A 26,269-nucleotide genomic window follows, 5' to 3' on the forward strand; every position below is an offset into this window, starting at 1 on the left:
CCTCTGCCATAAATCCCATGTCAAACTCTCTCCAGCTTGGGCCAAATGACTTCCCTAAAACTTGTGGATCTTTTTTACAGTTTGATCGCACATTTGGGTAAATATATGGACTGGCATTAGGTTTACATATAATTCAGCTTTTCTTCTTTAGAGACTTAAACTTATTGAGTGCTCATTACCGTGAGAGCTTGTGTCTGAGTTTTGCAAATAGGCAAACAGGCTTAGCATCCAGGGCTTGTGTAAGGCTTGTGTAAGCAGCGGAGCGAGATCCCAGCCAAGGCCTGTCTGACTCCCAGCAACTCCGACCTTTCCACCATGATGCGGATTCAGTTGGATTCTGTGGTCTTTAGTCTTTGATAGGAACAGCCTACATCCCTCCCCATCGGTTGTGGGACACAAAGTCCCCAAGGACTTAAGTTTCCTCACGTTCAGGTGACAATTTGGGGTCATTCCGAGCAGCTGAAGAGCCCCAAAGTTCCATACAGCCGACAGAAAGGACCCGCGCGGGCCGCTTCCCGTCTCCAAGGTCCGGGCAGATGCCCGCAGGGCTGTTCTGCCCCGAGCAGCCCGCGGGCGGGCGAGGGAAAGAGGGCCGCGCCGCGGGAGGAGCTCTGGTTCGCGGCAGCCCAGCCGCCCCGCAGGCGGGCGGGCGGCGCATGCGCGGCGCGGGTCGTAGAGTTGTGAATGGTGCGTTTTGTTTGCCGGAGTTTGGGGCGGGCGGGCGCGCGAGGAGGAGGGGTGGGGCCGACCGGGGCGGGGCGGACGGGCGGGCTTGCGAGGTGGGCGGCGGGAGGAAGTGGCGGCGGCGGCGGCGGCCAGGGGCGGCGAGTGCTGGGTTCGCGCGGGCGGTAGGCAACGGCTGAGGCGGCGGCGGCGTGGGCTGGGCTCGAGCGGGCGGCTGCACCTCAGATTCCCGGGATTGGGAGCCCACGCGGGCGGGCGCCTGAAACAAAGGGAAGCCAGAGTCAGGGCGCCGCGGGTGGGCGGTCAGTCGGTCAGCGCGAAGCCGGCCAGCGGGTGCCGCGCAAACCCGGAGCCCGGCCGGCCGGCGCGGCCTCAGAGCGGGAAGATGCCGCGCGTCGTGCCCGACCAGAGAAGCAAGTTCGAGAACGAGGAGTTCTTCAGGAAGCTGAGCCGCGAATGCGAGGTGAGGCAGGCGGGCGGCGCTGAGGCCGCGGCGCGCCCCGAGTGGGCCCGGGCGGAGAAAAGTTCGGGCGGCGCGGCCCCGGGCAGCCCGGCGGAGGGGCAATCTCGCCCGGTCAGCCGCCTGCCCGCAGACTCTGCTTGCCCTTATCTGCGCCGCGCGGGGCGGGCGGGCGCGCAGGCGGCGTCGCGGATTTGGCTCCTGATTTCGGGCCGTCTCTGCCTTGCAGATTAAGTACACGGGCTTCAGGGACCGGCCCCACGAGGAGCGCCAGGCGCGCTTCCAGAACGCCTGCCGCGACGGCCGCTCGGAAATCGTAAGTCGGCGGGGCAGGGGCGCGGGGACCGAGGCGCGCGCGGGTCACTTGTTGCGCGGGGGCCGCCGCGGCCCAGGCCGGTTCCGGACGGCGCCGCGGACGCCGCGGCTCCCGGAACTGAGCGGGCGCCGTCTCACTTCCTACTCGGGATTCAAAATGCGAAACCAGACAGTGGCGGGCCGCGTCCTCGCGGGGACACGCTTCTCTGTGGCCCTCTGCGGGCCGTTTATGTTTCCCAGACGCGACTCGGCAAACAGTTTGCCGCGAGTGGAACTCACACCGGAACCCAACTAAACAAGGAGAGGTCCCTGTACAGGCTGTGTCATGGATTAAGGGGTTGGGGTATTTGTAAGGGAGAAAACACCCATTCGGAAAAAGAATTGGGTTTCATTCAAGGATCTGATTTCTGGGCGAGAGTTGGTTTCTCAGCACGCTAGGTTTGTTGGTAAATTTGTATGTGAAGCTGTTTCACCGCCAGTATAGCCGAGAATCTTTATACCAGTTACCTATTGTCCCAATAGAGAAAGACAAGCCCTAAAGAATGAGCCATCTTATTTTCTTAGAATGTTACGGCTCAGGAGACACAGAAAGAAACCATTATCTTTTTTCAAACCTCAAGAACGTCTCCCGTTTAGTGCCGCAGTTCCTAAAGAATTGCATGGATTTGCGAAACCCACAGTTGATCATGAGGCCTTGTTTCAGGTGGTAGATTTGGTGCTTCGCCTTCACCAAACCTTACCGTGGGGGGGGGGGAATTCAAGTGTCTCATCTCCTTTTTGGTTTGTCCTATTGGAGGTGCTAACGAGGAGGGAATGAAAAAGCCAAAGGGTAAGTAGGAAGAAGCTAAAGAAAAGAGATCTTATTAATTAAAAAAAGAAAAAAGAAGTTGAAGTACTGTATAGTGCAATCTAGTTATCTACTCTGAACTGGGCCCATTGCATTTGCAGAGACTTGAAGCTATGGTGGAGTTTGAATTTGGGTTAACAATAGGAGGACATACTGGAACATTTATTTTTCCCACCTCCTTCATGGAGAATATATTTTATTTTATTTATTTTATTTATTTATTTATTTTTAAAGATTTTATTTATTTATCTGAGAGAGAGAGTGGGAGACAGAGAGCATGAGAGGGGAAGGGTCAGAGGGAGAAGCAGACCCCCCACTGAGCAGGGAGCCCGATGTGGGACTCCAGAATCATGACCTGAGCTGAAGGCAGTTGCTTAACCAACTGAGCCACCCAGGCGCCCCGAGAATATATTTTATTGAAAAACAATGCAAATACCATAAAATTCTCCCTTTTCATCACCTAAATCAAATTTATTTTAATTTAATTTTTATTTTTTTAATATTTATTTATTTGACAGAGAGAGACACAGCAAGAGAGGGAACACAAGCAGGGGAAGTGGGAGAGGGAGAAGCAGGCTTCCCGAAGAGCAGGGAGCCCGATGCGGGGCTCGATCCCAGGACCCTGGGACCATGACCTGAGCCGAAGGCAGATGCTTAACGACTGAGCCACCCAGGCGCCCCTAAATCAAATTTATTGTTAAGAATATTTTGCTATTTATTTATTTTAAAGAGTTTATTTATTCATTTGAGACACAGAGATACAGAGAGAGAGACAGAAAGCATGAGGAGGGAGAAGCAGTCTCCTCGCTGAGCCAGGAGCTCGATGTGGGGCTCGATCCCAGGACACTGGGATCATGACCTGAGCCGAAGGCAGACGCTTAACCATCTGAGCCACCCAGGTGCCCCAAGAATATTTTGCTATTTAAAATGAAGACTTTTTAGAATTGTATTACAGGTGATGTGAAGATACTAGCTAAATTTATTAGGAGCTCTAGAATATTAGGTCACTAGTGCATGTTATGAAAGAAAATCTCCAGTTTTTAGCCCACTTCCAAGTTTCTTGAGTAGTTACAATAGTTGTATGATTAAAATGTCTAAGACACATACTTTCGGTTTTGGCCTTGAGTGGTAGAAGAATCATTCATTAGTTGATCCAGTGATTATATCATTCTTTGTCTGGGCTTCCTTTCACGAAAGGTAGATGGTATACCTAACCAATGGATTTCCTGAAGTTAATTGATGTAAGTGTGAAAGATGAGGTACAAAGTACTTCATGATTTTTTAGAGCTGAGGGTTTTTTTTGGAAACCTAATGAAGTATAGCTATTAGGTTGTTTCCTGTCACATCAGGGGCTTTACTGCATATAATTATGAATTGGAAGTATAATTTAACCCACAGTAGATCTGAATTTTTTTGCTTTATTATAATATTACTGTAATATTATAGCAGTATTATAGGTTGCTTGTATTTATCGTAAGTTTCTTTCCAGGGATAAATCAGATATTGTAGGCCTTCCTCTTCCAGATACCTGATCCTACAAATTTTAATAAGTTCTTAATATCTGACAAGTATTAAAAGTTAAAGGAGGGTAGGTTGAATTCTGTGTAAGATTTGCAGTTAATATAGGGCGCCTGGGTGGCTCAGTCGTTAAGCGTCTGCCTTCGGCTCAGGTCATGATCCCAGAGTCCTGGGATCGAGTCCCACATCGGGCTCCCTGCTGGGCAGGAAGCCTACTTCTCCCTCTCCCACTCCCACTGCTTGTGTTCCTGCTCTCGCTCTCTCTCTCTCTCTGTCAAATAAATAAAATCTTAAAAAAAAAAAAAAGATTTGCAGTTAATATTGCATATGTGTCTTAATTTGTTGAATAACGTTACTTTGTATTTGGGAAGGAATTTCACTTTTTCTAGTTCCCTCCCCCTTTGATTCAGTATTCTTCACATTTAAATTACAGGATCCCTAGCTCCTAGAGGGTGGAGACCACATTAACTTTGTGGTGTATACATTAATATACTCTCCTCTAAACAGGTACTCTGCATCACGCTTATTGTATTATAGGTTCTTGATTAATTGAATTTAGAGGTTACTTAATATAATGCCTAAATTTTTTTTTTTTAATTAGGAACAGGCTGTGGCTTTTACTTATTTGGTTGTGGAAAATAGGTGTGTAGAAGGCATTATTTTGCCTCTGTTTTGACAGCAGCTATATACAGTAAAAATACGCATAGTTACCAAAACTATTATCGACCTTTCCCCCCTCTTTTTATTCTTTTAATTTTGAATATCTTCTTAGTGTATCATTGAGGTTAATGAATTTATTTTGTATTTAGATAGATGTGATCATAACTATAAAACTTACCCAGACTCCTTATCATAGCATGAATAAAAGTGATTATGGGTAAGGGGTAGAATCTGTTTGGTCTGTTTTATTCCTCACATAAGTTCTTATTGTGGTAAGAGTGTTGGAGAAGTCTTCAACACTAATGGTAAATTAAAAGGATTCAGGTGTGGTGATGACTGTGACAGCCGTAAAAACTATATATTTGTAATCCTGAAGATGGAAGGGTAAAGGTATGTTGGATTGGCATAAGGTGTGTTATTTTACCATTAGTGAAACCTGTAGAATAATCATTGGGACAATCTGGAAATCTTACATATAGACAATGATACCACTGTATCATTTTGATGTTTTTGAACAGAATTTTCCCAATTGTTATGCGTGTGTAGATATTCCATTAAAAAAAGAGTTCTGTGGTCAAATAAATTTGCAAAATGCTATACTAGAATGATCTGTTTTTACCACTTCTCTCTCAGAGAGAGGGATCTTGATGAGATAATGGGCATGAAGTGATGAAGCAGGAAATCTCTTCTGAGGTTGGTCTTCAGACAGGAGGTGAGGTAGTAAGATCTATAGACTGTTTTTACTTAGCAGGGAGCTGATTTGGGGTACTCTGGGGGTGGAAGGATTTGTTGTTACTAGGTGAATACTAAAGAAACATGCCTTGGGGATTTTGATACAAGGCATTCATTCATGGACTGAATCTCTTACCTGCCACCACTCTACGCTGAGAATTTATTTTATTATCTGAGGCTGAAAAACTTAGTTCTTTTATCCAGCTCAAAACTATTTCTCTTATTTAGCAAATACTTAAATGGCATTTGCCTGGTACTATTATAAGCACTTTACAAATAATTAGTGGGGAAACTGAGGTACAGCTAAGTAACTTGCTTCGTCATACAGCCTAGGCAGTGTGCCTTCTAGAGTCTGCTTTTCATTTGAACTATTGTTGGTTCATTTCACTCCACTTGTCTTTTAAACTTTGTGTTAATGGGGAAAGATTTTTTTTAAAGGTTAATGTTGTAATATTGACGTTTGTTCAGTCCCTATTTATATAAAATACCACAAGAAAGAGTATCCCAGTTGATTAGGTAAATGCCATTAAAGATTTCTATAGAGATTTAGCAGTTAGGTTGACAGTTGTACCTCCAGTACCAATAATAGAAATAGGAAGAATACATTTTTATCTCTAAAGAATCTAAGCTGTTAATCACCAGGGGTACTGGTGGATAGTTGAATCATCTGATGGCTTTAAACAATTTGCCCAAAATGTGAACCCCTTCCTTTCAGTTGAAGACTCTGATTGGAAACAAAGTATGTTGTGGAACTTTAATTAGTAAAGTAAAACAAACCAAAACCTTTTCTCATTTCAACAAAAAAAGAAGAGTTTACATTTAGGTGATGAAAAATGTTGTTTTTGTGTGTGTGTGTGTGTTTCAAAATGCTTTTTACTTATTTCTTTGTTTCTTTCTGAATTTCCCTTGGGAAGAGGGACAATGCTATTTCCATTTTTTTACTTGGAGAAAATATAGTTAAATGGCTTAGGGTCTACACAGAATACTTTATTGAAATGGTTTTAGATTGTTCTGTCTGTTGAACCATGCATCCAAATCTTATTATAAATATTAGATGAATACTCTTTTGTATAGTCAGATCCAGTTCTCCTAAAGTTAAATTTCAGAAAATGCGTATTTTTTAAGTCACCTAAGGTTTTAGAGAGATGAGAAGTTCTGTCACATTACATGCTAATGTATCATTTATCAGAAGAGACAGTCCTGTGCATTTTTAACACAGGTTTAGAACATAGTGTTCCATTAGGCGAGGGAAATCAAGAGAAATTAAAATGCCTCATTTACACATCTTGAAATTGTGGTATGCTTTAAAATTCAAAATATTTAGATCTTCAGTGATTTTCAAATTTAAAAATAGAAGTTTTTAAATTCAGGGATGATGGCTTCTGGTTAGACATTAGCAATGCGAGATCCTAACGTCAGCAAAAAATGACCTGAAAGAAAGTATTGATTCCATGTCTGATTTTATATTTAAGCAGCCAATGGCAAATGTCCTCAAAATGGAATCAGATGTTTGTAACTTAATACTTAAGAAAAATGATGAGTGCATGTTTTTTACTTTTAAGTATTCTCGGTGCTGCCTGGCTTAAGACAAACTGATGTAAAAATAAATGACTGCCTGCATAATTTATGTAATGTCCTGCTCCTGATCCTGTTTGTATTGATTTTTCTAAAAGGCTTTTGTGGCCACAGGAACCAATCTGTCTCTCCAGTTTTTTCCGGCCAGCTGGCAGGGAGAACAACGACAGACACCTAGCCGGGAGTATGTCGACTTAGAAAGAGAAGCAGGCAAGGTAGGAAACATTTCTTTGTGTTTGAAATACTGTGGATTGTTCTATTAGAGACTATCGGAAGATTTACAGTTTAATGAAGAGATCTCAGGTGTGATTATATACATATATGGTCAGATTTGTTTTCATATTATAAGGATGTAAATCAATTTTTTAAATCAGTGTCAAATTTTTTTGGTATCATTCCATTACTGATTTCATGTATATAATATTCATCATAGAAACTTGTAGCCCTTAAAGAGAGTAGTGTGCTTTCTTACATGTAATATTTAAAACTTAATTCCTTTAAAAGTGTTGACAGGCTATTTTTTGTTTTACTAATCCAAGTGATTCCGGTGCTGTAAAAAAAATAAAATTAAGAGAAAAATGGGAGAAGGCTCTGTAGGCATAAAATTTAATAATAAATAGCTCATGGGTAACTTTCTACTTCTGTTAATACTGCAAATTTAATTTTGATTAAAAAACTGTGAAAACTTTAACTTGGAAATAATTTTTTTGTTTTGAGGAAAAGCTGGGAAAAGAAATTGATGCCTTAAAATTTTTATATTGGAAGTTTAGGTTGAAGATATGAAATGTTTAAGCTGAGAGCTCTATTAAATGCTAACTTAGATGTATTACATAACTTTGTGACATTTAGTAAAAAATATCTTGGAGGGCGCCTGGGTGGCTCAGTTGGTTAAGCGACTGCCTTCGGCTCAGGTCATGATCCTGGAGTCCCGGGATCGAGTCCCACATCGGGCTCCCTGCTCGGCAGGGAGTCTGCTTCTCCCTCTGACCCTCCTCCCTCTCATGCTCTCTGTCTCTCATTCTCTCTCTCTCAAATAAATAAATAAAATCTTTAAAAAAAAAAAAAAAAAAAAATATCTTGGATTGGTTCATCTTTTAATGTAGAAGTTGACTCTTATTGAAATAAAATATTAAAGAAAAATATTTTTTGGCTTCATCTTATGCTCAGTATTTCTTCTGTTCCCTTTGTGTTTCTGTACCCGTTTTGATCAACTTGCTCACTTACTCTTCTAAGTATCGTCATGAATAACATAACCTCTCACTTTATTTGCAAAACATAATACATATATAATACAAAGATTTTTGTATTAGCCTGTTTTGGGAAAAAGATTCCTGGTTTTGTATATTACAATGAAGACTTTTTGTTTAAATTTTATGAAATAAGGTGGGTTTGCTTTTTTTTTTTAAGATTTACTTATGTATTTGAGAGAGAGAGAGAGGAGATAATCTCAAGCAGACTCCCTGCTGAGCAAGAGCCCAACCCAGGGCTCGATCTCACAACCCTGAGATCATGACCTGAGCCAAACCCAAGAGTCGGATGCTTAGCTGACTAAGCCACCCAGGCACCCCCGGATTTGACCTTTTGTGGGTGACAAACCAACTAATCTTTGGAGAGGGAGAGGGGAAAATAGATTACAGAATTTTTAAAAAGAGTAATAAGTGATTTGCTTTTTTCTGTATTAGCTTGCTTGCTTGGAAGATTAAAAGCAAATGTTCCAAGTTTTACTGTTTGGTAATTCTTATATATAAGGAAGAAGTTGGGAAGTCACTGTAGGATTATGCTTTGTCTGTTTTGTGCATGTATGTGTAAGTCAATGAAGAAATTATTTTTTTCCTTGTTCAAAACACTTTCTTAACGTTCGTTTAACATGGTGGCTCAAATACTACAGACATAAACCAAAAAAAGTTATTTCCTCAACTTTAATGCTTAAACTATTTTGACACTTCAAAATGGACATCTCAATGTTACCCAAGTCTGCCAGTATTTAATAACTAATAAATGGGTGTTAACTCTACTAGAAAGTATGTTTGCTTAAATTAATGTAATGATAACTGTTTACCAGATCGAAGACCACATTATTCTTGGACTTAAGCCATTGAAATGTTTTTAGTTACATGACCAACAATAACAAAAATGTTGTATGACTTATTTTAGTGTTTAGAAGGTATGTTTTCAAATACAATTGATAGAACTGATGCAAGTTATCAGGACACTTACATTTTATTAATAGTTGTTTTAGAAGGTTTTTTTCTGTAAAAGGCCACGTATCAAATAGTTTTAGTTTTGCAGGCATGTGGTCTGTGTTGCAGCTGCTCAAGTCTGCTGTTATAGTGGAAAAGGAGCCATAGACAATATGTAAACAAATGAGTGTGGCTGTGTTCCAAGAATAGTAACAGTGGCAAACTCAGTGTCTTTCCCTCAGATTTAAATCTGTAAATGTTTATGTGTAGATTGTGTACTCTTTAAATATAATTTTTCAACACCTGTACTACGCCAGTAGGATCCAGAAGAAAAAAACATGTTAAGGCACAAAACCCAAAAACAAACAGGAAACTGCTAGTATATTGCTCCTTTCCAGTGGGATAAAGGATACCAGTGCATTTAGACAAAAGATACTGACCCATGTTTTCTCAACCATGGAGCTCAAGCTATGGGGTCTTTTAATTTTCTTACTCCTTTTTTATGGTCTCTTTCTGATAGTCATTAGCTTGTATTTCTGTCCCTACAGGACTAGGACTAGGACTAAAAGCAAAGAAAAATTGAAGGGATTTCCCCAAATGTTAATTGTTTGCCTCTGCTTCTTATTTTGGATTGCAGATCAGCATCTTTTCTTCCACGTACTCTCAGCCTAATTACTTTCTGAAGCAGCTTAGTTCTCTTCCCCATTCACACCCAACTTTGAGGAACCTAGGGTTAAGGCTTTAGAGTTAGGCATAATTAAGTCCTGGCTTCATTTACTACTATATAACTTTGTGCAAGTTATTTAACCTTTATGGTCCTCAATTTGAACATGAGGTTAATGCATACTTCCCAAGATTGCCCCAGTGATTAAATAGTGTATAAAGTGCTTAGCCCAGTATCTGACACAGTTGCTCAAAAATTCATTCATTCTGAAGGTTCTTGTTGAACACCTGTTGTGTATACTGAGCATTGTCCTAGGCACTTGAGATGCATCAGTGAACAAAACAAAGATCCTCCCCTAGAGATTGTTTTATGGAAGGAGTGAAGGATAGACAGTATTCATAATAAATAAGTTATGTAGTATTTTACGAAGTGGTAGGTGCTCTGGAAGAAAAGAAAAAGTTGAATAGAATGAGGATGATTGAGGACCAGAAATGTTTGCAATTTTAAATAGGTTGGTCTGGGTAAAGAAGGTCATGTTTGAGCAGAGACCTGAAGGAGGTTAGGGAATGATGAGCCATGTAGGTATCGGTGGAAAGACAGGAGACAGTCACTGTGAAGGTCCTAGAGTGGGAGTATGTTCGTGTGTTTGATAAGCAGCAAGCAGCCCAGTGTGCCTGGAGTAGACTGAGCAAGGAGGAGGGTAATAGGAGATGAGATCAGGGAGATAACAAGGAGCCAGTTTATGTGACCTTGCAAACACATGGATTTTTATTTTGAGTGAAATGGGGAGTAGTTTTAGGTTTTTGAGCGGATGAACAATATGATCTACCTTGGGTTTTGAAAGGATCACTCTAGCTGCTGGGTTAATAATAGGCTGTAGGGGGGCAAGAGTGAAGTAGGGAGACCAGTTTGGCTGTTGCTGTGATCTTGGCGAGAGGCTAGGGTAGTAGCATTGGAGGTGGTGAGAGGTGATCATAGTCTGAATATATTTTGAGATAGAGCCAACAGGATATGCTTATGGATTGGATGTTGGGTGTGAGAGTCGAGAATGACTCCAGTGTTTTTGGCAAGAGCAACTGGGAGTATGGGATTGCTGTCATCTGAGATAGGAAAGACTGTGGGTGGAGCAATTTTGAGGAGCAATTTAGGACATGTGTGTTTGTGGTGGTGGCTTGTTAATGCACTTCTGTTTTCTTACCGCCCACCCTTGACTTCTTTAAGTTAGGGCACTGCTTTCTCATAAGTGATCCTTCATCTGCTTATCCCAAGGGTTCAGTGGCCTGTTAAAAAGAATCAACTTTATTGAAGTATACTTGACATACAATAGAATGCACCCATTTTAATTATATAAATTTGAGTTTTAACAAATGTACGCACCCATGTAAACACTACCCACGATCAAGATAGTGTTTCAGTCACCGCCAAAAGTTCCCTTGTACCCTTTTACAGGAGTCTGGGAGTGGTTTGGCTGGATGGTTCTGGCTCAGGGCTGGGACTGTGCAGTCTCTGAAGACTTGACTGGAGCTGAAGAATCCACTTCCAGGCTCACACGTGACTATTGGTAGGTGGCTTCACTTACTAGCCATGTGTGCCTCTCCAGAGAGAGAGAAAAGAATGAAGTCACCATGCTTTTTATGACCTATTCTCCAATCACTTGTGTCTTATTCCGTCCATTAGAAAGGAGTCACTAAGTCTAGCCCACATTTGACAGGGAAGGAGGAATTCACATACATGGGTGTGTGAATACCAGGACACTGGGATCATTGGGGCTATCTTGGAGGCTGGCTACTGCAATATTCACTTAAATTTAGTGAACTCTGAAATATTAGAATGCTAATAGGAGACAGAACCTGCATATTCTCTTTGATTTGAAATATGGCTTTATGATCTAAGAAAATGGGCTCACCAAAGTCAGTCCTTTTATTCATTCTTTCTGCCTTTGTGTTCATAGGAATATTTTCAAACCAAAGGTCTTCAATAAGGAAGGCCTGTTAATGGATAACTGACCATAAATAGGTATTTCATGTAAGATCAAATCAGAGCATTCAAGTTTATACCGTCTCTCAAATATATTTGAAACTTCTGCACCCAGGTGTCTAGTGAGCTGTCTGCATTGGCTCTTAACAACAATCTTTTTTAGAAGAGGTTTAAAATAAAACAATGTAGTAGAAAGAGCTGTCTGTCAAAAGACAATCATAGCTATTTTTTTTAACCTGGAAATGGGAATCAGAATGTCTGTCCTCTTCCTATACCTCATGTGAGGATTAAATGAAGTACTAGAATATGTGAAAATGCCTTTTAAATTGTAATACCCCGTCCAAAATTAGGCTGTTTGATGGTTTTGTAGGGTGAAATTATAGGTAACTTAATTATGGAGTTTTAGTGCTATGGTGTGCCTTAGGTCAGCTTCACTTGTAACTGTACAGTGTTGGAACACCACATCTTTCCCAAGTGTCCATCCTGGTGTGTTATAAACCCTGACAGCCAAAGTGTTCGTAATTCTGCCTGAATCTAAACTGCTTTTCTCTCATTTCGCTTTCAGAAGGCAAGGAAAGCAACCAATTGGAATTTAAGTCATTCTTAGTTAAATTTTTGTAGGCCAAGCAACTTCTAATTCCTTTGATCTTTCCTCTTAGGACCCATTTCCAATTGCTTTTTATTTCAAACAAATGCAAATGATTATGTTTCACCATAAGTTATTAGTCTTGAATGGTCAGATTAATGGTTTTTGCATGCATTCTTTGTTTTATAAAGCCTGGGTTAGGGTTTCAAATTAATTACTGTATATGATTACTACATGATCCTAGTTTTTGAGTATAAAGATAAAGGGTATGAAAAGTATTTTATAAACTGAAAAAAAAATGAACTTTTACAGTGCTACTGTTTATCATTTTTTCTGTAGAAATTGAGTATACTATCTAGTGTTACTACATTGGCCCCAGAGAAAGAGAGGTTAAAATTTTTTTTAACAGTTGCATTTCTATTTATAACTTCTGATTTTAGTTGATAGTCAAATAACATTACTAGCACACATTGAGAAGTAGTTATGAAGTATATGTTATTAGAGCAGATGCTTTTTTTTTTTTTTAAAGATTTTATTTATTTATTAGAGAGCGAGCGAGAGAGAAACAGCATGAGAGAGGAGAGGGTCAGAGGGAGAAGCAGGCTCCCCGCTGAGCCGGGAGCCCGATGTGGGACTCGATCCCAGGACCCTGGGATCATGACCTGAGCCGAAGGCAGTCGCTTAACCAACTGAGCCACCCAGGCGCCCTAGAGCAGATGCTTTTAAGAAATTTTGGTGTCTTATTTTTTTCTTCCCTGAACTTCTGTACTTAAAACTGAAATCTTCTATCATTCATTTTCATGAGCATAAGTAAAGCAAAATTTAACAGCATTTGATTTAATGAATGAGGACAGACTCTTGTTTTAAATGGTTTTTCCAGAGGTCTGTGATTCTGCTGCTTCTGGAGCATTTTGCTTACTTGCCTGCAGGATCTTTGTCCCAAAATAAATATTGTGTCTGTTTATATACCATCCACAATTTGGCAGGGTGTAGAGGACTCCTTGATGTTAGCTTTGAGAAATCCCTATTCAAGCTCAACCAGTTCCTTCTCCTCCTCAGACAGCCCAGTCACTCCAAATAAAAGATAGCTGTGGTAAAGCTTTGGAATGTGATTTTCCTCAAGAGAAATTGAGACAACTTTACAACTAGTTTGTCAGATCAAGATTTTAAATATGTCTACTCAACTAAAATATGAAGTATATTTTCCAGTGTTTAGTTATTGGCAATTTGGTGCGTTGGAGTAAGTAATCTGTTTTTGTTTGCTTGTTTTAAAGCAGACATTTATTTATTTATATTATTTTATTTATTTTTTTCATCATGTTAAGTATACTCTTCAATCTCCATGGTCTGTTTCATCCATCCCCCTTCCCCCTTCCTCTCTGATAACTGTCAGTTTGTTCTCTATAGTTAAGAGTCTACTCTTGGTTTGTCTGGTTTTCTAAAATATATTTTAAGTATACTATAATATTTTTTTTAAAGATTTATTTGAGAGAGAGAGATCATGAGCAGGGGGGAGGGGTAGAGGGAGAAGCAGACTCCCTGCTGAGCAGGGATCCTGACGTGGGACTTTGTCCCAGGACCCCGGGATTAGGACCTGAGCAGAAGGCAGATGCTTAACTGACTGAGCCACCCAGGTAGCATATCCACACAACTATAATATTTAAATAACTGAATTATAAAGTTTAGAACTGGCAGCCTTATGCTTATATTTTTTAAAGAAAAGGGTTTTTTTGTTTGTTTGGTTCTTGTTTTTTTTTTTTTTTTTTTTTTTTCAAGATTTTATTTATTTATTTGAGAGAGAGAATGAGAGAGAGAGAGAGCACATGAGAGGGGGGAGGGTCAGAGGGAGAAGCAGACTCCCCGCCGAGCAGGGATCCCGATGCGGGACTCGATCCAGGGACTCCAGGATCATGACCTGAGCCGAAGGCAGTCGCCCAACCGACTGAGCCACCCAGGCGCCCATGGTTCTTGTTTTTTTAAAAAGATTTTATTTATTTATTTATTTGACAGAGAGAGACAGCGAGAGAGGGAACACAAGCAGGGGGAGTGGGAGAAACAGGCTTCCCGCGGAGCAGGGAACCTGATGCGGGACTCGATCCCAGAACCCTGGGATCATGACCTGAGCCGAAGGCAGACGCTTAACGACTGAGCCACCCAGGCGCCCCTTAAAGAAAAGGTTTTATTTCAATAATTTTTAAATCCAGGAGGGAGACTTGACCGACTTCATGCATAAACAAGATGGTTTAAGAATTATTACCTTCCAGTTAGAGTTACATTAATTTGCAAATATGTAAATATATCTCCACAGTATTTGAAGATTGTGTGTTCTCTTTTTCCTTTCTCTTAAATTGTGTTATTTGTCTGAATTTACCTTTTAGCATTAAGGTAAAATTTTTGTATTGGCCTTATCTGAATTATATATTCCAAGTTAAAGAAGACTGAAATAATATGTCTAAGAGGAACCTCCTAATTCTTTCCCTCCTTCCTTCTGCTTTTTTTTTTTTTTTTTAAGATTTTATTTATTTATTTGACAGAGAAAGACACAGTGAAAGAGGGAACACAAGCAGGGGGAGTGGGAGAGGGAGAAGCAGGCTTCCTGCCTAGCAGGGAGCCCGATGCAGGGCTCCATCCCAGGACCCTGGGATTGTGACCTAAGCTGAAGGCAGACGCTTAACAACTGAGCCACACAGGAGCCCCTTCCTTCTGCTGCTTACCCCAGTATTTTTTAATGATTAATTCAAACACTTCAAGGATAAAGACTGCTGAAACTCACAATCCTGAGATCAAGAGTCACATGCTCCACCAACTGAGCCAGCCAGGCACCCGCTGTGTATTTCCTAATACAATGTTTCATACAATGTCAAGGCTACCTCAACTTTAAATTTGACTCATAATAAAACTTCAGTTGCAAAAATATCTGATAACTTATATTTAGAATACATAAAAAACTCTCACATCTCAATTATAACCTAATACAAAAAAATGGACCAAGGATTTGAATGGACACTTCACCAAAGATATACAAATGGCACATAAAACATGCTCAACACTGTAAGTCACTAGGGAGATGCAAATTAAAAGCAAAGAATACCACTGTATACTCATTAAAGTAGCAAAATGAAAAAGACTGATGGCACAAAGTGTTGATAAAGATTTAAAGTGACTGGGATGCCTGGGTGGCTCAGTTGGTTGAGCGTCTGCCTTCGGCTCAGGTCATGATCCCAGGGTCCTGGGATCGAGTCCCGCATCGGGCTCCCTGCTTGGCGGGAAGCCTGCTTCTCCCGCTCCCACTCCCCCTGCTCGTGTTCCCTTTCTCGCTGTGTCTCTCTCTGTCAAATAAATAAATAAAATCTTTAAAAAAAAAAAAAGATGTAAAGTGACTGCAACCCTCATATACAGCTAATGGGAATGCAAAATTATACAGCCACTTTGGGTGTTTTGAGATGACCCAGCAATCTGAGTTCTATGTATCTACCCAAGAGAAATGAAAACATATGTCCACATAGGAGACTTGTATGTAAATGTTTAAAGCAGCATTATTCGTAATAACCAAAAAAGGGGAAATAACCCCAATGGCTAACAACTGGTAAATGGGTAAACAAAATGTAGCATATCCACACAATGGCATACCGCTCAGTGATAAAAAGAAATGGACTATTATACACACAACATAGATGTATTTCAAAAGCAAGTTGCTAAGTGACAGCTAGACACAAAAGTCTGTATACTGTATGACTCTGTTTATATGAAATTCTAGAAAAGACAAAACTATAGTAATAGAAAGCAGATCAGTGGTTGCCTGGACCAGGGAGTGAGAGGACTGACTGAATGCAAAGGGGCATGGGAAAACTTTCTGAGGTTATAGAAATGTTCCAATCTTGCCACTGCCCATATATATATATGGTCATATAATATATATATATTTTAAGATTTAGAGAGAGATAGAGGGAGCACTTGAGTGCGGGGGGTGGGGTGCAGAGGGAGAAAGAGTCTTAAGCAGAGTGCTGAGCGCGAAGCCTGACCTGAGACTCAATCTCACGACCCAAGCCGAAACCGAGTTGGGTGCTTAACCGACTGCGCTACCCAGGCACCCTTTGTTTTTTATATATATCTCAATACCAATTGAAAAAAATCAATTATGAGGGAAAATGGGAAGCAGTGAAATTAGGATATAGCAGTCCTACCCCAAAATTATAGTTGATATAAATGCATGCGACTCTTGATCTCGGGGTTGTAAGTTTAAGCCCCATGTTGGGTACAGAGATTATTTAAAAATACAATCTTTTTTTTTTTTTAAAGATTTTATTTATTTATTTGAGAGAGAGAATGAGAGAGAGAGCACATGAGATGGGGGAGGGTCAGAGGGAGAAGCAGCCTCCCCGCCAAGCAGGGAGCCCGATATGGGACTCGATCCAGGGACTCCAGGATCATGACCTGAGCCGAAGGCAGTCGCCCAACCAACTGAGCCACCCAGGCGCCCTAAAAATACAATCTTTAAAAATATAATAAAATAACTTTTTTCCTGACAAAGGAAATAGGGAAAATTTGGAAAATAAACTTTTTAGAAAAGATACCCAAATCATCCATAATGTACCACTTACGAAGTCATTGTTAATTGGTATAGGAAATGTTGGGGTTTGGAGCAAACAACCAACAGAGAATTCTTGAGACATCTTCAGTGCAAAAAGATGGTTTTATTAAAGCACGGGGACAGGATCCGTGGGCAGAAAGAGCTGCACCAGGGTCATGAGGAGTGGCCAATTAAATACTTTCAAGTTGGGAGGGGATTAGGGATAGTGTAAGTCTCTAAGGAATTTTGGAAGCAAGGTTTCCAGGACCTTGAGGGGGCTAGCTATTGTTAGGAAAAGGTCATTTATATGTTCTCACTGATAAGTGGAATTTAAGAAACAAGGCAGAGGATCATAGGGGAAAAGAGGAAAAAATGAAACGACGAAACCAGAGAGGGAGACAAACCATAAGAGACTCTTAATCTTAGGAAACAAATTGAGGTTGCCTGAGGGGAGGGGAGTGTGGGATGGGGTAACTGGGTGATGGACATTGGGGAGGGTATGTGTTGTAATGAGCACTGGTTATTATATAAGACTGAATCACAGACCTGTCCCCTGAAACAAATAATACATTATATGTTAATTAATTGAATTTACATTTAAAAATAAGTAAATCTTTAAAAAAAAAAAAAGGTCATTTATTTACTGTCTAATAAAACCCTAGTCATGATTACCCTTCAGATTTATATCAGTGGGCCATATGCTTGGAGGATGATTGCCAACATACATCTGTGTGGGAGGGGGAGATAAAGAAAATTTCCAAAGGAATTTTTATGTGTTAAGACCTATTTGATATAGCATTTACTTTTTATTTTATCTTTGAATTTTCTGCACATCTTGTTAGTAATTGTTGGATACTTTTTTTTTTTTTACCTGACTTTACGAAAAAATGTGTTGTCTTTTTTCTTTTTAAGTTTTATTTATTTAAATAATCTCTGCACCCCATTGGGGCTCAAACTCACGACCCCAAGATCAAGAGTCACATGCTCTTCCAACTGAGCCAGCCGGGTGCCCCTGTTATCTTTCTCATCTTACTGTTATTAACTATGAAAGAATAGAAAAATTAGAAATAAGTAGATACCTTTGTATAAGAAAGAAGCAACAAAATGATTATCAGTGTTAATTTTTAGAATAAAAAGATGAGAAATGTAGACGTTGATGTACTTAGTGAGTACACACACAGTTTCCATCCATCTAGGAAACCTTTGCAAAATAATCTAGAAAACAGTAGTCATATCGTACAGGTGGTGATCATGAAAACTCTTTCACTCCTACAAAACACTTTGAGTATTCTAGTAAAGGCATTTTGGGAGGGCAGAAAGTTTATAACTACCTCTGAATGGATGGGACTCCCTTTGCTACTGTGTACTTTTATTTCCTCATTTAAGAATTAGAGTAATAGCTGAGCAATATTCCACTGCATATATATGCCACATCTTCTTTATCCATTCATCAATTAATGGATATTTGGGCTGTTTCCATAATTTGGGCATTGTAGATAATGCTGCTGTAAACTTCAGGGTGCATCTACCCCTTCGATTTAGTATTTTTGTGTTCTTTGGGTAAATACCTAGTAGTGCAATTGCTAGAATTTTGGGTAGTTCTATTTTTAACTTTTTGAGGAACCTCCATACTGTTTTCTAGAGTGGCTGCACAAGTTTGCATTCCCACCAACAGCGCAAGAGGGTTCCCCTTTCTCCACATTCTCGCCAACACCTGTTGTTTCTTGTGTTGGTGATTTTAGCAAAGGGGAAGTGGATGGGGGGATGGGTTAAATTGGTGATGAGGATTAAGGAGTGCATTTGTTGTGATGAGAACTGGGTGTTGTATGGAAGTGTTGAATCACTGTATTGTACACCTTAAGGTAATAGTATACTGTATGCTAACTGGAATTTAAATTAAAACTTAAAAAAAAAAATTAGAATAATAATAGCACAGTTCTGTAGCACTGGCTATATGCCAGGTGCTGTTTTAATTGATACACAGATAACATACACTGATACTTTTATAATTTCCATTTTACTGGTAAGAAAACATTTGTAAATTTTAATACTGTTTAGCTTGAGCAGGCTCAGAGACTTTATTTCTTTCATAACAGTTCTTGGATACTTCGTTTTCTACAAAGGATTAGAAGCCCCGGCCTAGCTAACAAGTTCTTCACGTTATAAATATTCTTTTTTTTTTTTTTTTTAAAGATTTTATTTATTTATTTGAGACAGAGAGAATGAGAGACAGAGAGCATGAGAGGGAGGAGGGTCAGAGGGAGAAGCAGACTCCCCGCCGAGCAGGGAGCCCGATGCGGGACTCGATCCAGGGACTCCAGGATCATGACCTGAGCCGAAGGCAGTCGCTTAACCAACTGAGCCACCCAGGCGCCCCACGTTATAGATATTCTAGACTAGATGTTATAGACATTATAGACTAGACATTATAGATGGTGCTATGGTAGGGAGTTTAATTATTGTACCTTTTTTTATGAAAGTATACAATGTACACATTTGAAAATTATTATATCATAAGGTTTTCAGTTTAGGATGGGCCCTCTCAAACTGATGTATATTTAGGAACCAAGAATTTAAGATAATACTTAAAATGTGCCTTTTGGTGCCTTTAGTACCCTGGAGCTGTGCTATACTGTGTGTCTGAAGAAGGAAAGCGCCAAGTCAGGGAATGTTTGACAGGCTATTTTTGTGGATGAAAACCTTTTTTCCACGTATACAACCAATACTGAGCCTTTGTGTTTTAAAACTTCAAATGTAAAGGCAGGTTAATCTTCAGATTAAAACGAAAGGATAGCTTAGAACATGTGACTTCAACATTTCCATTAGGAGAATTTAGATGTTTTTCAAGCAAACAATATTCTGCCTATATTAAGTGACAATTTTTAATAAGTATCTGACCTCACTTAGAGAATATTGCTTTAAATAATGGCCCTTTTGAAGAATCCTCCAAATTTCTTAGGGTATTGCTTATTCGTGATAGCAGCTTTTCAGTCCTGGCTTGCCATTCCTTTGCTATCCAGAACATTTCTGGGCCATTTTAAAATTTGAAATAAAATTCACCTAACAAAATTTGCCATCTTACCCATGTTATTTTTTTATTTTTTTATTTTTATTTATTTATTTTTAAAGATTTTATTTATTCATTTCACAGAGAGAGACATAGTGAGAGAGAGAACACAAGCAGGGGGAGTGGGAGAGGGAGAAGCAGGCCTCCCGCCGAGCAGGGAGCCCAATGCGGGGCTCGATCCCAGGACCCTGGGATCATGACCTGAGCCAAAGGCAGATGCTTAACCGACTGAGCCACCCAGGCGCCCCCATCTTACCCATTTTAAAGTGTACAATTCAGTGGTTTTTAATATATTCACCATGTGCATCCTTCATCACCATCTAATTCCAGAACATTTTCAGAATTTTTTTTTTTTTTAAAGATTTTATTTATTTGACAGAGAGACACAGTGAGAGAGGGAACACAAGCAGGGGTAGGTGGGAGAGGGAGGAGCAGGCTTCCCGCCGAGCAGGGAGCCGGATGCGGGGCTTGATCCCAGGACCCTGGGATCATGACCTGAGCCGAAGGCAGACGCTTAACGACTGAGCAACCCAGGCGCCCCGATTTTAAATACGTTTTGAAAATCTGCAGACCAGTTTTTAAGGTGATCACCCCCAGGCACTGTGGTAGGTGATTTACATTATCACTCATTCTGTTAACCCTGCACTATATAGTGAAATCTTTTATTTGATTTTGGAACACATTTGGTGATAGCTTGATTTTACAGCTCAGGAACCTGAGGCCCAGGGAGGTCAAATAAATCTTCAGAAGTCATGTAATCTGTTTCCTAGGTAGAGCCAGGATCCAGACCCAGGTCTTTTTTACCCCAGAAATCTGTGTTGTTTGCAACATACCACACTGCTGCTAATAAATGATCATTAGGTAAGTTGCCAGAAACTCCACATCCTACCTTCTAAAGGCTTATATTATTTTAGCCCACTAAGTTACTCTTTCCATTACTCTGAATAACCACTAATATTTTAATGTGGTCCCTTTAGACCTCATTTTGATGACTTCAGAACAACCTTTAACCTTCATCTTTTTCTTTTTAACCTTTTGACTTGATTTTTTTTCTTTTTTTTTTTTTTTTAAAGATTTTATTTATTTATTTGACAGAGACAGAGTTAGCGAGAGCAGGAACACAAGCAGGGGGAATGGGAGAGGGAGAAGCAGGCTTCCCACCGAGCAGGGAGCCCTATGTGGGGCTCGATCCCAGGACCCAGGGATCATGACCTGAGCCGAGGGCAGACGCCTAAAGGCTGAGTCACCCAGGCACCCCTTGATTTGTTTTTCTAAATTCCAGTGCGAATGATGTTCACTATGGACAGTTATGCTGATAGACAACTACACATAATTTTTCTGTATTAATAGTATGTTCATAATTTAGTAAAAGTAGTTCCAATATTTTAAAAAATAATTCTTACAGAGTTGACTCGAGAATGGATTACAATAAACAGTATCCGCCTCTTTCATTTCATTACCTTTTTGGGGTTTTTTTGGTCTTAAGCGAAGAATTTTGTCATTTAATTTTATAAACTTTTACTTGAAATTGTGCCACTTTGGTCAGAACATTCCAGAACTCTCTTAAACATGCATTGTTTGTTTTGAATCATAGAACGAAGATGGCAGAACTAGTAAGTTATTTTGGGGGTAGGGGGAAGTATTCATATATGTTCTATAGTCATATAAAGTGTTCGTGATATTCTGGGTGTTATGGATTTATTGACTATCCAGTCTCTGTTTATTCTTTAGGGAAATAGTCTATTTCCACACTCCCTAAATACTTAGAAAACATTAATAATGCAGTTCATTAATGCCACTGTGGTTTAAGTAAATATATAGAGTCAGGAGTTCTGGATGCTAACTTCTGCCACCTAACTTTATGACCTTCTGCAAGTGAATTATTTAATATCTCCTACTTTAATTAATTTATATAATCTCTGCACCCAATGTGGGGCTTGAACTTATGACCCCAAGATCAGGAGTCACACACTCTACTGAGTGTGCCAGCCAGTCACCCCAATATCTCTCACTTTTAACTTCTTCAATTAAAAAATGGGTAAAGGACTCAAATAGATGTTTCTCCAAAGAAGATACAGAAATAGCCAGTAAGCACATGAAAGATGTTCAGCTTCACTAATCCTTAAGGAAATACAACTACAATGAAAAATATTACCTTATACTTATTAGCATGGCTACTGTCAAAAAAACAGAAGAGGTGTTGGCAAGGGTGAAAAACAAACCCTTGAGCAGTGTTGGTGGGAGTACAGAAGAGTATAGCCGCTGTGGAAAACAGTATGGTGGTTCCTCAAAAAAGTACAGAACTACCATAAGATCCAGCAGTTCTACTTCTGGGTATACACTCAAAAGAACTGAAAGGATCTCAAAGACATATGTATACCCATGTTCATAGCAGCATTATTCACAATAGAAACATAGAAACAATCCAAGTGTCCATCCATAGATGAATGGATAAGCAAAGTGTGGTATATAACATACAAGGGAATATTATTGCGCCTTCTAAGGAAGGAAATTCTACAATATGCTACACGATGGATGAATCTTCAGGACATTATACAAAGTGAAATAAGCCAGGCATAGAAAGACGAGTACTGTATGATTTCACTTATATGATGAGGTACTTAAGAGTAGTCACATCATAGCAGAATGGTGGACACCAAGGGCTGGGGGGAAAGGAGAATAGGAAGTTGTTGTTAAATGGGTTTAGAGTTTGGGCGCCTGGGTGGCTCAGTTGGTTAAGCGACTGCCTTCGGCTCAGGTCATGATCCTGGAGTCCCTGGATCGAGTCCCGCATCGGGCTCCCTGCTCGGCGGGGAGTCTGCTTCTCCCTCTGACCCTCCCCCCTCTCATGTGCTTGCTCTCTCTCATTCTCTCTCTCTCAAATAAATAAATAAAAATCTTTAAAAAAATAAAAATAAAAAAAATGGGTTTAGAGTTTTAGTTTTATAAAATGAAAAGAGTTATGGAGAAACTCCTGTGAAAAGGTGGTAGAATCATACAATAGAATAAAAAATACAGAGCAGCCCACTCCCTCTGACCATTATTTCCTCCAGATCTCCAGCAAACTTTGAGAAGTGGCTCACACTGTGCCACATGCCCCAAATCCAGTGTGAGCCTTAGGTTTTCTGCAGCCTACTCATGACTCCTCACAAACTTCCCCAGAGGGTCCCTTCACATTTGTAGGGAAGCTGAAAGTCCAGACTTGACTCTCAGACTCTGGTCAGCTTATCTCCTAGGAGCTTTCATGTTAAAAGTGACATAACAGTCCTTTACTGACACTGCCATGAAGTCTGTGCTGCTTATGTTCAGTCTTCAAAACTAAACAGTGCATTGTTTAGAAATACATGCACAGGAAAAAAACACATGCTTAGGAATAAAATGATAAAGCAAGGGAATAAATATAATTGAATTTTATTGAATTAATTAAATTGTTTTTTTGTTGTTGAGTTTTAGGAGTTCATGTTAATTTCATGTTAATTTTGAATATGAATCCCTTAACAGATCTATGGTTTGCAAATATTTTCTTCCATTCTGTGGGTTGCTTTTTTACTCTGTTGATAGTATCGGTATTTTTTTAAGATTTTTTTATTTTTTATTTTTTATTTATTTATTTGAGACAGAGAGAATGAGAGACAGAGAGCACGAGAGGGAGGAGGGTCAGAGGGAGAAGCACACTCCCCGCTGAGCAGGGAGCCTGATGCGGGACTTGATCCCGGGACTCCAGGATCATGACCTGAGCCGAAGGCAGTCGCTCAACCAACTGAGCCACCCAGGCGCCCTAGATTTTTTTTTTTTTTTAAGTAATCTCTACACCCAATGTGGGGCTCAAACTCAAGATGCTGAGATCAAGAGTCACATGCTCCACCAATTGAGCCAACCAGGCGCACCAGAAGTGTCTTTAGATGCAGAAAAATTTTAAATGTTCATAAAGTCCTATTTGTGTATTTTTTGTTGTTATCTGTGTCTTTGGGGTCATCTCCAAGAAATCATTGTCAGATCCCCCCCCCGATGGCGGGGCTCGATCCCAGGACCCTGGGATCATGACCTGAGCCGAAGGCAGACGCTTAATGACTGAACCACCTACATGCCCCTTTTTTGAGTTAATTTTCATATATAGTGTTAGGTAAGGGTCCAACTTCATTCTTTTGCATGTGGGTATCCATTTTCCCAGCACCATTTGTTGAAAAGACTGTTCTCACGCCCTTGTCAAAAATCATTTGCCCCTATACAAGAGGGTTTATTTCTGGGCTTTCTCTATTCTATTCCATCAGTCCATATGTTTGTCTTTATTCCAGTATTACACTCTTTTGATTACTGAAGCTTTGTAGTAAGTTTTGAAGTCAGGAAGTAGGAGTCCTCGAGTTTTGTTCTTTTTCAAGACTGTTTTGACTACTCATGGTCCCTTGAGATTCCATATGAATTTTAAAATGGATTTTTCTATTTGGTTAACACATCCATTTATTGAATATGTGTGTGTGTGTATATATACAGTCTATTAAGTTACAGGTACATTCTGAATTCATGTTATGATTCTCTTTTGAACTGTAAGGAGGAGATTGGTAAATTACCTTAAATCACTTTGGAAGAAGCTATTTTTCACACTTACATGCAACCAAATTATGATTCAGAGGCAAGTGAGATTGAATGACTGTCTTAGTGATTATCCAGCAGGCAAGCGGTTGACTGCATTTATGAACAGGGAGGATCATGTGGCTAAAGGAAGATGAGTCAGAACCAAGTATCTTCTAAAGGAATCTGTTAAATAGACTACAGAAATGATTACAACTGAAAGGCAGGGTACACACTTCATTAGCAGAATACCTTGTTTTCATTGGTGTGTGTGCCATCCCAGTATTACTGCATATCTGCTGATTCATTGGTGACAATAATTGTTCAGTTCTCTCAAAAAAAGGGGGGGGGGCTTTTTTCGCTTGCAGAGAAATCACTGTGTAAAACATTGGAAATGTGCTTGCAAGCAGTCAGTGTTTCTGTGGTGCTCTATGTGTTTCATAAGTTTTATGTATGTTATCTTAACTAATTTTTATTATCACATACGAAAGAGGTATTATTTAGCCCTGATTTTATATGTAAGGAATTAGAGGCTTATTAGCAAACTTAAATAATTTGTCTCAGACACACTGATAGAGCTAGAATTTTTTTTTTTTAAGATTGATTGATTGATTTGACAGAGAGAGACACAGCAAGAGAGGGAGCACAAGCAGGGGGAGTGGGAGAGGGAGAAGCAGGCTTCCCGCGGAGCAGGGAGCCCGATGCGGGGCTCGATCCCAGGACCCTGGGATCATGACCTGAGCCGAAGGCAGACGCTTAACTGACTGAACCACCCAGGCACCCCTAAACTCATTTTTTTTTTTTCAAATGGTTAGCCAGTTTTCTCATTTCCACTGGTTAAATAAAACATTCTTTTACCATTGATTTGAAATGTTGCCTTTTCCATTTATTAGACTTACATACTCATTTTTAATTTTTTGTTTATTCCAGTACGTTTTTCCTGATGCCATAGCACTGGTACATGGGTACTGATTGCATTGTTACATGTTTTAATATCCAAAAGGGCAGAAAAATACTTTCTTACATTTTCTTGGCTAGTCTGGTTCTTTTGTATGAACTGCAGACTTAATTCTCAAGTTCCAGAAAACATCAATTTGAGATTTCATTGGAATTTTATTAAAAAAAGTATTACTTTGGGGTAAATTGGCATTTTTAGTCATACCATTAGAAAATACCACATCTCGGGGCGCCTGGGTGGCTCAGTTGGTTGAGCGACTGCCTTCGGCTCAGGTCATGATCCTGGAGTCCCTGGATCGAGTCCCGCATCCGGCTCCCTGCTCGGCAGGGAGTCTGCTTCTCCCTCTGACCCTCCCCCCTCTCATGTGCGCTCTCTCTCTCTCTCTCTCTCTCTCACTCTCTCAAATAAATGAATAAATAAAATCTTTAAAAAAAAAAAAAAAGAAAATACCACATCTCACTAGTTATTCAAGTCATTTTCTGTTTTTCAAAAATTAGGTATTATCTTCTTATAGAGTGTACATGTTTCTTATAAAATTCATTCTTAGTAGTTGATACTTTTATTGCTCTTTTTTTTTTTTTAGGATTTTATTTATTTGACAGAGAGAGACAGCGAGAGAGGGAACACAAGCAGGGGGAGCAGGCTTCCTGCCGAGCAGGGGGCCCGATGTAGGGCTCAATCCCAGGACCCTGGGATCATGACCTGAGCCGAAGGCAGACGCTTAACAACTGAGCCACCCAGGCACCCCTATTGCTGTTTTAAAATGAGCTTTTTTTCATCTTATTTTCTAAAGAGTTACTATTGTAAGCTAAGAAAGTTGTTGGTTTTTGTATATTGTTTTTATAACCGGCCACTTTCTTGAATTAATTAATTCAGTTAGTTTTTCAGTTGAGTATTTTGGATTTTT

General features: G+C 40.0%; 1 protein-coding gene across 4 annotated transcripts in view; it reads left to right on the plus strand.

The window, feature by feature from the left end:
• The first annotated feature begins 796 nt into the window (after window positions 1-796).
• CBFB (core-binding factor subunit beta) overlaps window positions 797-26,269 on the plus strand; it is a 57,398-nt gene continuing 31,925 nt past the window's right edge. For 3 of the 4 annotated variants that reach the window (XM_021705766.2, XM_021705765.2, XM_044922156.1), the window contains exons 1-3: window positions 797-1,147; window positions 1,374-1,460; window positions 6,890-7,006. In XM_021705766.2, coding sequence (XP_021561441.1) covers window positions 1,070-1,147; window positions 1,374-1,460; window positions 6,890-7,006 — 282 coding nt within the window. In that variant the 5' untranslated portion in view covers window positions 797-1,069. The remainder of the gene's footprint in view (window positions 1,148-1,373; window positions 1,461-6,889; window positions 7,007-26,269) is intronic. The other variant, XM_044922155.1, reaches the window with a different exon arrangement.

Source organism: Neomonachus schauinslandi, chromosome 16, assembly GCF_002201575.2.
Source record: "Neomonachus schauinslandi chromosome 16, ASM220157v2, whole genome shotgun sequence".
NCBI lineage: Eukaryota > Metazoa > Chordata > Mammalia > Carnivora > Phocidae > Neomonachus > Neomonachus schauinslandi.